At 51.6% G+C, this 13,400-nt stretch overlaps 1 protein-coding gene across 5 annotated transcripts in view; it reads right to left on the bottom strand.

The window, feature by feature from the left end:
- Positions 1–475: 475 nt before the first annotated feature.
- The window catches only part of ARHGEF1 (Rho guanine nucleotide exchange factor 1), a 53,126-nt gene continuing 40,201 nt past the window's right edge, over positions 476–13,400 (bottom strand). For 4 of the 5 annotated variants that reach the window (XM_077336702.1, XM_077336707.1, XM_077336705.1 and 1 more), the window contains 9 exons: positions 12,915–13,082; positions 11,528–11,615; positions 10,319–10,420; positions 9,893–9,957; positions 9,291–9,458; positions 9,002–9,187; positions 8,615–8,766; positions 6,632–6,729; positions 476–5,440 (listed from right to left, as the gene is read on the bottom strand). In XM_077336702.1, coding sequence (XP_077192817.1) covers positions 6,652–6,729; positions 8,615–8,766; positions 9,002–9,187; positions 9,291–9,458; positions 9,893–9,957; positions 10,319–10,420; positions 11,528–11,615; positions 12,915–13,082 — 1,007 coding nt within the window. In that variant the 3' untranslated portion in view covers positions 476–5,440; positions 6,632–6,651. The remainder of the gene's footprint in view (positions 5,441–6,631; positions 6,730–8,614; positions 8,767–9,001; positions 9,188–9,290; positions 9,459–9,892; positions 9,958–10,318; positions 10,421–11,527; positions 11,616–12,914; positions 13,083–13,400) is intronic. The other variant, XM_077336704.1, reaches the window with a different exon arrangement.

Raw genomic sequence — 13,400 nt, 5'->3', positions numbered from 1 at the left:
TGGCCCAGGCCCCTCACTCCATCACACTGCAGTGAGTCCTGACTTTGATTAGAGAGGCCTAAAGATTTCCACTTTCCAGGAAAGAGACTCCACTCGGCATGCAGGAATCCCCAGGTTCAATCCCTGGCATCTCCCATTTAAAGAAGACCAGGAAATAGAAGATGGGAAAGCTTTCTCTGCCTGAGACTTCAATTTCTATAGCCCCACCCAACTGAACCTGCTGGCAGGAGCTCATGGGGATTTTAGTCCATGGACATCTGGAGAACCAGAGTTTGGCCACGCCAGACAATCCTGACCCAAATGGGCCTACAGAAGGCAAGCTTTGTGTATTCAGGAAACAAAACTTGTTTGAGCCCCCTAACGTCTCCTGGTGGAAACCTTATGGACGGCTCTCCTCTTCACAGGACACAGATGTGCAAAACAGTAGAAAGACACAGAAGGCTCGACAAGCGGAAAGAGAGACGGCACTAGTGGCTGTGATGAATATATATAATTTTTAATTTTGGCATCTTTACAAGAATATCTTTGGTTCAGTCTCTTTTTCTCTCTCTCCAACTAAACGTACCTTTATTCCCCTGCAACATACACAAAGCCTTAACTGGGCCCCAGGCAAGAGGTTTGGAGCAGGAGGCGGAAAACAAGGGATCCATACGGATCGTGGCCCAGGAAGGGATGCCACAAGCAACCCTGCCTTCCGCCTCCTCTCCTCACCACCAGCCTTGCCTTCCGCCTCTTCCTTACTGATACCCAACCTCTTAACCCCTCCTCCCCATCTCCGGGGAAAAGAGATCTCTCTTCTCTCTCCTGTTTCTACCGCAGAACACCTCCCCAACTGGGGATAAACACTTTATTTCTTCTTTGAACTGTGCTGGGTCCCCCCCTTGAGACCTTCAGATATATATAAAGCAAAAAAACAACAGGTTTTGAGGAAGACATTATTTCAGAAGAAATCCAAAAAGCACTTGCTGCTCACAGGATCCAGGAAGGCACAGTGGATCTGAATCCAAAAGTCCATGGCCATGCTCTTTCACTACAAATCAGCCACTGCAGATTCTGTTCGGATAATTGTAGAGGAAAGCAGGCAGGAGACAGAACAGGGCAAGCTGCAAGAAGTCTTCCTACTTTTCCAAGGGAGCTGAAAAGAACCAAGAGTCACTTCCCAGGTGTTAGCAATGGTGAGAATGCTCCGGGCTGGGCAAACTGGACTAGAATAGCCACAGATGAGCAATGCAATGGGAGAACGTGTGCTCAAAGGTGGATCAAGATGCCCAGCCATGCATTGGTCTATCAAGAAAAAGTTAAAGAAACAGACTTTTTACTAGTCTCATGTAATAATGCAAATAAGATTTTTGAACCATTCTTGGGGGGGGGGGGGAGGATACAATCCTCTGTTTTTTTGAAGCTGGCAGCTATCACCCACGCCTGGCTAGAAAAGCCCCCCCCCCTCTTTAATCAGAGGTGACACAGCAGGTACTGAACAAAATCAATGCAGTGAATGCGTCTTTACATTCTCATTTTACTCACTTTTAAGTTCCTGTTTCTTCGGGGATTAGGGCAGGGGTAGTCAAACGGCGGCCCTGCAGATGTCCATGGACTACAATTCCCATGAGCCCCTGCCGCTGGCAGGGGCTCATGGGAATTGTAGTCCATGGACATCTGGAGGGCCGCCTTTTGACTAACTCTGGATTAGGGTGTCTGTTCCACGTGTGCTTTGCTGCCTCTAGTGGACAATCCGATATCACACACATTTATTTCTAGCATATCTCCCTGCGGATGTAAACTGTGGGTTTTGATGCTGGACACGGAGCTGTGTGGCATGGAACTGACCAATAGAGAGAGGAGAGCAAAATGCATGTGGAAAAGACACCCCCTCCTCAGAAACAGAAAGCTGCCAGAAAGTAAAATGAGAATTCAGAAAAGCCCTGAGGACGGCAGTCTTTAGTCCAAGTTCAGTTTGGGCATCAATGTGGAATACATTTAGTGCCCTGGAGATCTCAGTTTTACAGTCCTAATAAAACTTGGGATTTTAGCAAATGTTGCTCATTTTTTGCATGTTATTCTGTTGCTCAAATGCAGGCTTTTAAAGCCTTTTGGAATGGGGAGGGGAGTAAAAGTCAGGGTGACTGGAAAAGATGGACAAAAGGAAACAGTCTCTGCTAAATTTTTCACAAGGTGTCCTGCTCAGGCTTCTGGTGTTTCCGCAGTGATCTCTCCTTCACCTTCATAACAGCTGGAAAATTGCTTTAAGCCCCTCCCCCTCCCCCAAGACACACCACCGTCACCTTTGCCTAACAATGCGAGATTCTGAGAATTACATTATACAGAGTGATCTTGGATGCGTGTTCAACTCTTCCCTACAGATCTGGACAGAGGAAACTCCATTTCATCCCTTCTCAGCTGACTCTTGATTTAGGGGCAGTCCCATGAGGGACAGAAAGAGGTGTACTCGGAAGTATACAGAGCTACCGCGGGCACTTCCATGAGTGTGGAATGAAAGAATGTGCACAACTGTGTGTGTGTGTGTGCAGGGAATTAAACTTCATTTTGCGGTCTTCAGAATACTTCTTGAAGCACTCACCCAAAAAAGAGATCTGCTCAAAATGACAGCAGAAACAGTGGGAGTTGGAGGCAGAAGGGTTTGTGAAAAGGGAGTTCTGAATTATTTCATCCAGATTTTTTTTACAAAACAGTGTGACATCCACCCGTTCGGCAACTAACGGATTTGGCGGGGGGTTATATACCCTCCGTAATACTGGAAAGCTAAGGGCAAAAAACTCTTTTTCTCTTTTCTTACTTGGTTGCGCTTTCTTTGTACAGCAACGGACATAACAAAAAAGCCTAAAGTTCATCTAGAGACACACATATAATATCATTTTTTCTAGAAAACAGAAAACCCTGGATTTCTTCTTTGAAGGCCCAACAAGGGGAGTGCTACCTACTCCCTTATATTTGCTTATATATATATATATAATATAATATCCCAGCAAAAGATTGAGTTTTTCTTAAAAATACAAACACATTATTAACACGTGTAAAGGCACTGTGGAAGACGAGGGCCATGCACACCAGTAGTTCATTCAGGATAGGATGTGGGGGGAGATGGTTTCTGGGTTGGCCTGTTGGCCTCTTCCCCTCTGAGATATGCTCACCCCCTGGCAGGCTAGGACCAGAGCCCCCTTTGCGGCCCTCTGCCACGTCCGTCCCTTGTTTAGAAGGCCCTGTGCACAGTCCTCACAAACTGGACAAGATGGCAAACCGTGGGCCTGACTGAATGTCTGTAAACTGGGGAGCCGGACACTACGCCAGCCTGAGGTGTCAAACACAGATCACAAAACCCAGGAGCTCGGTGTAAATGACCCACACCAATACCCCTCCCCCAAATAGAGGGTATAATGGAAGCTCAATGCCCCCTGCAATGGGCAAGAGGTCCACAGACTTGTGAAATCCCCTTCACTTCCATCCTGCAAAAGACTACACTGAACCATCAGCCCTATTGGGGGGGGGGAAGTATTCCTCTTATGTACAGACACAGTGCCACCTGCTGCCCACTTGGTGGCAACGAGCAGCAAAAAGGCATGGGGAAAGCGTGCATACCAATTCCCCCAAGAAAAAGCTGCTGGTGTCTCTTCCCTCTTCCCGATGCTACAAAGTCTGCAGTTAGAAAACAGCTCTGTGTGCTACCAGGGCAAGGGGTGGGGGTGGGAATGGGAAGAAGTTCAAGTGAGAACTACAGCATGAAAAGCAAGCAGGTCCGGTGGACGAAAGGTGACACAGTGCAGTTCTGCATTCCCCAGGGGTGGCAGTGAATGGTAGGGGGTGAGGTGGAGGACACCAGGTAGAATTCCCCAGAACAGAGCAAACAAGTTTGCAAAATTTCGAGACAAAGCAACCTCAGAGCTTCTGCCATGGTGGCTAGGTGGAGGGTGGCAATGGATTCTGGGGGGATGTTTTAGGGCAGGGGTAGTCAAACTGCAGTCCTCCAGATGTCCATGGACTACCATTTCCATGAGCCCCTGCCAGCGAATGCTGGCAGGGCCTCATGGTAATTGTAGTCCATGGACACCTGGAGGGCTGCATTGCCTACCCCTGTTTTAAGGTGTGAAGTTAGTTCGGCAAGGCCAGCTGGACCTCTGGACCACCTTCTGCATAACCCGCCTGGCGGTGAACGGGGGACAGGTGAATCAGGAGACGGAAGCTCAAGCTTCACGACTGAGGAGCACCTGGGATCTCCAGAAAACACCCTACTCTAGGGCCACAGCCACCCACGATTCAAGTGCTGGCACGGTCTTTAGTCTACCCTGGAGCCGCTTTCAAAACCTCCATCTGCTGAGATCTGTGGTTCCCTTTTTCCTACCAAAAATCTCTCCTCCGCCCCTCTTTCCCCACTTCTCCAGGAGACGGAGGCAATATTCCAGGAGATGCTTGGCTGTGGTCTGCCTTGTTGTGGCAGAAGGGCAGGGCTCAGCGGGAGGGAGACAGCAAAAGGTTAGGAGGTTTGGAATTTAAAGAGCTTTTTCATTGGGAGGGGCAGGACTGGTGCTGGTGCCCCCGCAGACCTGGCACTGGTCACAGAAAAGGAGAAAAAGCGGCTGGGTCCCCAAAGGCAGGAAGGGATGGAAATGGAAAAGAAGAAAAGGAAGTATTAAGGAAGACATGGGGGGAAGAGGGGACACAGGAGACGAGTTACAGCAAATTTAGGGTAGCAAAAACTTCGTGCAGAGCAAGACCTGCACAACCAATGGCTTTTGAACGGTCGCAGGTGCGGGAGTCTTGCCATTCCAGTGCAGGACAGCTGCAGCCGGTGGGGAGGGGTTAATCAGGGAGACATTTAGCACACTGCCCTCGAGGGTCTCCCCCGTGGTATCCAGCAGGCTGTTGTGACTGGGCTGGGGGCCAAGTTCTGTGATGCTGGTCCAAGCGCAAACTGGCCATTCCCAGAGCAACACTGGGGGAAGGGCTTTTCTTTGTCCCTATCTTTGCTTCCTCTCCTCACCTCCCCCCACCCCCAAGAAAGTTGCCTTTTGCACCAACCCCGCTCTTTGGCACCGACTTGGGCCGTTCGAGGTTGCAAGCAGAGATGTGCAGTTCGGGTCGGTTCGGTGATCGCCGAGGCGGCCGAACCATGCCGAACCGCACCTCCCTAGTTACAAGCCCCTGAGCATCTTTTTAACCTGATGAAGGAGCCATTCCTCGGCTGTGGCCTTTCACACTGATGGAGCTCCTTGGCCGCACAAAGGGGCCCTTTGCGACGTGGCCCGAAGAAAAAACACATATATATATATAGACAACCCTTCCCCCCCCAGAATCTTTTCCTACTCTAAGAATCCTTTATGCACAACATAGCAAAGTTCCCACTTTGGCTGCCGATGCAGGGGAAAGGCCGTCCGGTGAGAGAAAGGCGGCTGGCACAGCAGTCTCTTGTTCCTCGTTCAAGATGGGCCTAAAGAGGATTAAGAAAGCCAAGTTGGAATGACTCGTGCCACAGGTGATGCTGATCCATGGACTACATGAACTCCGCACCTGCGCGGTTACACCCGTCATCGCACCACTATCCGCACCCCCCCCCCCCAGCGGCTGCGACCGGCAGGAATGGCTGCTTTGGCGGCCAAATCGCACATCCCTTGTGGGAACCTGCCTGATCCGAAATGAAGAGTTCCCCTTAAGTTGATTCAAGCAAACCCAGGGGAGGCCCACCACCACCACCACGCACTGGCAACAACCCTGAGGTTTCTGCCTTCCCGAACCAAAACTGGAGGCATGCTCCTGTGACCCAAAGTGCTGAATTTGAGGCCCTGTGGCTCAGTGGTAGAGCCTCTGCTGGGCATGCAGAAGGTCCCCGGTTCAATCCCCGGCATCTTCAGTTGGAAGGACTAGGCAGGGGGCCATGAGAAGGACATTGGTCTGAGACCCTGGAGAGCAGTTGCCGGGCAGAGTAGACAATACCAAGTGGGGGGAGGGGTCTGATTCGGCTTCATGAGTGTTTAAAGCAGTCTTCAAAGAGGGACTTCTGCACACTTCTGCTCAAAAGCACTTTTTTCTTGGGCCTTGGGAGGGCGCCAGAGGGAGAGCTCCTAGAGTTCTAGCCCCGCTGGTGGACCTCCTTTCAGCCCCTGGATCTTGGCCACTCTGTTACATAGTGTTTGACTGGATGGGCCTTTGGCCTGATCCAATATGGCTTCTCTTGTGTTCTGGGGCACTGATGCTCTTTCTCCTTGAGGCTTGGGGGGGCAACAGCGGGAGGCTTTCTAGAGTTCTGGCCCTGCCAGTGGATCTCCTGATTGCTCTTGAACACAGAGTCCTTGGCTGGATGGGCCACTGGCCTGATCCAACATGGCTTCTTTTCTGTTAAATCCTTACCTAACTGGGTAACCTGGGCCAGTCCCTGTCTCTTGGACTAACCCTACTTGGGGCAGGGTTGATGGGTAGATGGGAAAGGGCGATTGGAGAACAAGGAGAACAATAGAAAGAAGTCAATCAAATGAGACAACTGGCGAGGCCTGCCGCTGTTTACAAATTCACACTGCTTGAAGTGCAGACTACCCGCACCACGCGAAGGTTAACCAGATGGAACTAAGAGGGAAGGCTGATACTGGGGACCCCAGAGGGAGCACTGCCCCCCCCCCCCGGTTACCTTCCATGCTGGGCTCAGCTTCATGTGAAGCTGGGATGTTGAGGCGATGTGAACTTCCCCATCAGCTGCTGGAGGCGCCAATAGTCCGCTTCAATATCCTAGAAGAGGGAGACAAATGTAGAAAGGACTTGCCTCAAGAGGGGGCTGGGAGAGAGTGAACGCACAAACAAGTGCTAGAGCACACAATGGCTGCTGACGTGCCCAGGCCTGTTCAGGGATCTCCAACTAGGGGCTCACAGGCACCACAGTGCCTACAGACTCCCGTCCTGGGTGTAGTCTGCACCAAACTGTTTACCCAGTCCCAGTTTAGTATGCACCGAACTGTTTACCCAGTCCCAGTTCAAATGAATCCCTCCTGTCTACACTGAATTCAATTTGCATTTTGATTTGGGGTGTTTTTAATTTTCCCTCTGCAACAAACGTGATTAATTTGTGGTGACCCTACCTTTGCCCCCCGATATCCTGGAGTGTATATAAGCCTCAATACTTCAAAAACCACCATGAGTAAATGTGCAGATCTGTGCTCTTTGTGAAATAATTGCCTCGTGCCTCGAACGCTGGAGCAAGGAAGTCTTCCCTAATTGGCCAGGGCATCAGTTCAGAGTCTTCCCAGTTGCAAGGCTTCCCTTAAAGTGACTGCGCTCCAGAAGCTCTAACTTCTCTCAGCAGAGATTTTCCTCTTGGAAATATCCCTGTCTCCAATCCTCTACCCTTGCCCCTTTAAAACAAGAGACTCCTGCTGTGCTTGGCTCCCCTCCCTGCTCTGAGCTTCCTCAATCAAGTGCAGAACACTTTCTGTTTCAATGGGGAGGGGGATGGAATAGAGGAAGACCTGAGTTCAAATCGATCTGAATTCAGGAGGATTCACAACGGAATAAAGAAAGTAAGTGCAGAATCAGCCCTGGTGCCTGCCAAGCTTTTTTTTTTTAAAGGAAAGAAAGCTGATGAAAGGGCTGTGAAAAATTTAAGTTCTTCTTTCGTTCCAAAATACAAGCCAGAACGAGTTCTGGAACAGCCCTTGTTTTCCACAGCACCTGGAACTGAACCGTGTTTGTTGAAGCTAAGCTGCGGCAGCCACTTTTGGGGCACACGCATGACGCTCTCTCAGAAATCTGGAGGGATTGAGGGCCTCAAGGAATTTATTTCCTGTCATGGCTTGTCAACGACTTGCCAAGTTAGCCCCGCAATGTCAGACTGGGGATTCTGGGAATGTTTGCGCATGCACGAGAGTTTCACATGATGATTGCAGATGTGCCAGAAGCAGAACACAGCTTCTCATCAATCTTGAACTTGTGCAAGTTGCTAGTTCTCATGGAGAAAAGGTGTTGTTTGAATAGATGCCTCTGGGCTTCAAAGTGAACTCTGAGCTCAAAGGGGCACGGGGAAGGCCTGTGGCTCAGTGGTTGGGCATTTGTTTGGCATGCAGAAGAAGAGCTGCTTTGAGAGAGCTCTCAGAGAACAGCTCTGCCTGAAGAACTGTAAGAGAGCTGTGACCGGCCCAGGATCACCCAACTGGCTTCGTGTGGAGGAGGACTGGGGAGCCAAGCCTGGCTCGCCAGATTAGAAACCACTGCTCCTTAACCACTACCCCACACTGGCTCTCTCCTAGGTCCCAGGTTCAGTTCCCTTCATCTCCAGTTCAAAGGACCAGGTAGTAGGCAATGTGAATGACCTCTGCCTGAGACCCTGGAGGGCAGCTGCCAGTCTGAGTAAATACTGACCCTGAGGGAGTGGCTCAGTGTAAGCCTCTCAGTGTGACTCCACTGGATCCAGGGTGGGGTGTCTCCCTCCTGCACAACTCCCTCCCTCCGCCTCCCAGCCACTGAACCCCAAATGTCAGCCTTCACTCCCAGAACAAGCCCTGTCTGCCCACCCAATTCCCCACGCTTCTGTCCCTCCAGCCCAGCTATCTTGTGAAAAACTTGTGAAAACTTCAGATGCCAGAGTGGGAGTTCAACGACACCAGCGGAGCGTTTCTCCTACCTTCAGTCCCTGCACCGCGTCTTCCAGCAATCGCAGGTGATGTTTCACCCCGTCCAACTGCTGGTGGGACAGGAGGACGGGGGAGGCAGGCCCCTCCCTCTCCAAGTGCTCCGAGTTCCACTCCAGCTCCTGAGGGCCGTTGGGGGTCCCTCCTGTGGAAGACGAAGACGCCTTCAGCCTGTGGCTCCTCCTCATCCCCGATGGGGCAAAACTCCCCCATCAACCTCCTCTCCAACGCTATCCTTCCCCTTGACATCCTTCTCGCTTTGGACGTCAACCAATTCTGCTCTCTCCTGGGCCAATCTTTCCGAGGACAGTTCCCCTCCCACGCACCCTCGTCTTTCTTTCCCAGAATGCCTCTTGAGGACTGGATTTCCCAGCAGGCACCTGTTCGCAGATTCTCGCTCAAAGGCCTCCTGCAACTCTCCGCCTTGGTTACGTCTCCTGCGCCCCACTCGTCGTCCTCTTCCGCCTCGCAGGAGTTCCCATTCTCTGGGGGACGGTCAGCGTCATCTGCAGGGAAGCCGGCCTCGCCTTCCTCTGATAGCTGCAGAAGCCTCTTCAAGGCCCAAACTGCAGGGGCGGGAGAAGCAGCACAGAGATGACGCCCTTGGCCAAGGTTGTGGTGGAGAGATGGAAACGGGCAGAAGGGAGGAGGAGTTTTGAGCTTACTCACCTCTCTCCTGTACGGCGCCTGCCAGGGATCCAGGACCGTTGGGGCGTGGCTTATAGAGGGGCAAGAGGTCGGCCACGAATTCCTCCATCGCCTTGCTGGACCTCTGCTCCCCTGCTGAGCCGCGCTCCTCAAACTCTGCTCCTTCCAGTGGGCCATCCTTCTCTCGTTCTGGAGTGGGGGAGCAAAAGACCCATCAGAGCAGTGCCCCTGAATACAGCAGTTCCCTTCCCCATCTCACTTTAGCCTCAAGGACAATCCGGGGATACATCTTTTCTCATTCCTCTTCTCCTGCCCGTTTAGGAATATGAAAATCTTCTTCTGGGTCAGATCAAGAACCCTTCCGGCTTAGCACCCCGCTTCCTACACCTGTGAACTCAAAGGCCCAACATTCTTCCCCTGCTGAGCCAGAGGTATGCTGCCCCTGATCATGGAGGTTCCATTTTGCTGACTTTTCCTCTTTGATTTTACATAATCCTCCATACCACTGAATGATCCCAATTTCTAGTATTGAGAGGGAAGGGGGGGTGGGAACTGTCTCTCTGTTCCCCTTCCCACCACAGGAGTGCTACTTCTGATTCCAACCCACACGCTGCAAGTCTCACCTTCAGACTGAAGTGTCTCCTTGCTGCCATTTTCTGTCCCACCGAGCAGTGGCTCCACATAACTGCTGGGAAGAATAAGGTACCTCAAATGCAAGTCCCTAAACACTGCACAAGCACCATAGTCCTTTCCAGATGGAGACGAGATTCCTGCTCCATCTTTTATTCGCTGGTTCACATTATCTATACTGCCAATCAAATCCCCAACAACCAATCAGAAGCTTTGCTGGGCAAAAGTCCTACTTAAGGTTGTGTGCGGCAACGTCCGAATCGGCCTGGAATGGCCGATTCGGACGTCACCGCGCACAACCCAAGTCCCACTTGACCTCACCCACTTTCTAAAAACGCTTGGTGGGTGCCAGGAAAAGTGTAGGCCAGCAACCTAGTGCCCCTGGGTGCCACCATGTTGGGGAACCCTTTTCTACTTACTCGGGTGGCGAAGTCCGGTTTGGCACAGAATGACGCGGCTTCAGGCGGTTCGTGGCAGGCAGCTTCAGACACCCAGCCGTGTCGCTGATCATGCTGCACCAGCTAGGATGGAAGAGAGGCAGGCATCAGATCTCTTTGGAAGCCGAGGAAGACATTTCCAAAAGTACCAAAACCCCGAAGTCCACTTGGATGTTTTGAACCCGGAACTCTACCCTTGGCTAAGGCAGAGCAATTGGAAAAAAGCTCAACTGTGGGGGTGGAAGGGACCACTGAGTTGCAACCAATTTATGGCGACCCTGTAGGTTTGTTGGAGTGTGCAAAATCTGCCGTGTGCATAACTGAGTAAAATACAATGGTGTCCTGCAGGGGGCATCAGAGGAGATTTATATTTAGTATAGTTAGGATAGGAACTTCCTGATGATCTCCTCCAGGGTTCTGACTGGTTCAACAGGAGACTTCCAGCTTTTCTGAGGACACTTCCTGTCTGCTTGCCTCCAGAACAGAAGCTAACAACAGAAACATGACTGCAGACACAGTTAGTTGTTTCTCTCTCTATACGTGTGTGTGTGTGTGTATCTGTTGCACATAATATGTTTCTGGTAAGGGCTTGGAGGAGGAGCGTGTCTCGTGGCTTAAGTGCTACTCAATGCTTAACACCCACTCAGGGCAGCTGTCCCGCCCCTGAATGCCTCTTCCTCCAACCGGCTTTCCTGTCTGTCCAGTGGCCAACCAATCGCCTTCCGTCCCCCACCCCTGACCATCCCCTCCTCATTCCACTTCTCTCCAAGGCTCAGAGGCTGCAGATCCCTGCTGCATGAGAGCTGCCCCTACCAGTGAGTTTCCTAACAGCTGTCTGCAGCCTTTCCAGGTCCTGGGTGGAGGGGAAGGCTGTCCGCAGAGTTCTTCCACCCCCCCCCCCATCTAGCGCTCAATGTATTCCTGAATGCAATGGGCTTGAATCTTGGGAAGGACAGGGACCTCAGAGGGACCCAGTGCCAGAGTCCCTGCTCCAAAGCAGCCATTCTCTACAGGGGGATCAATCTCTGGATCCCCAGGGCCCACCTTGAGGCTGGCACCCCTACCTTCGCATGTTCTGGAGACTCAAATCAATTGGGTATTTTTTCTTGGCAGTTAACTTCCCCCTTCCCACCCCATTCCCAAGGCTGCAGAATCACGGGGTTCTCCAACCCTGCACCCTCGCTTTCTTACTTCTTCCTTTCGGATACTGTCTGCGCCACGAGCTCGTAGATCTGGGCCCCGTTCTCCCAGCTGAAGATGACGTAGAAGGCCTTGCGGTCTGCAAGGGAACAAGGAAGCGGATCCAGAGGGGGTCCAACCAAGCATTCCTTTCACAAAACAGTTCTAGCCCATCTGAGTTGGGCAATACAGGAATAATCCCTATCTAATGACACCCTAAACATGCTAAAATTAGAAATATGCTTTCTATGCCTCAGTTCCACAAAAGCACAGACCCTCCCTTCCAGTCCCCGATGGTAGTATTGGGTTGGACAGATAACTTATCATGGCTGCTTTAGGCTGCATTCAGCAGGGGGTTGGAATAGATGACCTTTATGCGACATTTCAACTCTATGATTCTATGAACCCAGTTTTTGGAAAATCTGAGCTTTAATTTCGGAAGAAGCATGTTTCTGGCCCTTAAAGATATGCTCTCACACATATTTAGATCAGAAATTTCCTGGTATATTCAAATAATCACCTCCTGAGTCTCCACAGGAGACTTCCTGTCCCTTTGAGCACCCACCCTGCCTGCTTTCCCTCCAGAAGAAGGACATTAGTTAAACTGTTAGAACTATCTCTCTCCTCTCTTACTCAAAGTTTGTTTCTCTTCTTAATAAAGACTTTAAAGCAGCCAGCACTCCGCCACCATGCACATCTAAACTCTGCCCAGAGTGTCAGCAAGCCCACCTATCTCAGGAACACCCCCCCCCCCATAAACTCGTAACACAGAACAAATTACGCAAAGCCATTCAGTTGCCTAAATATGTGCGCCCGTTGCAGAAATCAGCTTTTCTAGCTGCCAAATCTGGATTGCCCAAATGGAAGGGAAAACACAAGGGAAAACACCCTAAAGTTGCCTGACAAAACCCCACAACGATTGTTCCCCAAATTATGTGTTTGGGATAATTTCCCATCACAGGGATCAGCGCTGGGATTTGAGACGATCTTGCACGAGGCAGGCTCTGGCATTTCTTGGCAAGAATGGCAGCTCCCCCCCCCCCCCGATCTCTCTCAGCTGCCCTTTCTCGGGTTTCTTTCACGCTTCTTCTACCGACTCTCAGGAACTGAGTCAGGCTGTTGACTCATCCAGGCTGGCACCTCAGTCGAGCGAGGCCACAGGCAAGTGCTTTCCGCAGCCCTACCGCCCAAGGGCGTCGTTCAGGTGTCGGGGAACTTTGGTGTGCCAAGTGCAAGCTCCACAAAAGAGCCACCCTGGGCCTCTCTTTTACAAGTGAGCTTCTAGTCCAGTTTTCCTGGGTCTGATTCTTCAGTCCCACGGAACAGGTGACCGAGCACCTTGTTTGGTTTTCGGTCCCCGCAAGAGGCTTCGCCTGCCCTGCCAGTCTCCGGCACCCACCTGTGGCCACTTCGCGGGTCATGGCCGAATTTAGCTTGATGATGGGGCTCAGCATCTGCTTCCCGTCCGGAGTTGGGGTGATGTTACGGCTGTGGCACTTCAGCACCAGGCGCTCCTCTTGCTTCTGCAGAAGGACCAGGATGTCGTCCAGTAGGAGAACGTGGACGTCTGTGGAAAGGCCAGGGAGAGGGGGAACAGGAGGAAGAAAAGGTCAGGGAGAGGGGGGATTATGCGTCCTCATTGCCTTGCTCATTGCCTTGTCCAGATGTTGAGCTCCATGCCCAAGTGCAGGCAAACTGTGGATCCCAGGGACAGCAGGCCACAGCAAGGGAAAGCCTCAGCCTCTCTGCCCTGCTGTTGGCCCTGCAGAGGAACTGGCTGGCCACTGTGTGAGACAGGATGCTACACTGTATGGACCTCTGAGGTTCTTAGGAAGGCCTGGGATTCTGCCCTGTTGTTGGCCCTCCAGAGGAACCTCCTCTGCAG

This window comes from Paroedura picta, chromosome 5, assembly GCF_049243985.1.
Source record: "Paroedura picta isolate Pp20150507F chromosome 5, Ppicta_v3.0, whole genome shotgun sequence".
NCBI lineage: Eukaryota > Metazoa > Chordata > Lepidosauria > Squamata > Gekkonidae > Paroedura > Paroedura picta.
The sequence above is the reverse complement of the archived record's forward strand: the minus strand, read 5'-3'. Positions and strand labels throughout refer to the sequence as shown.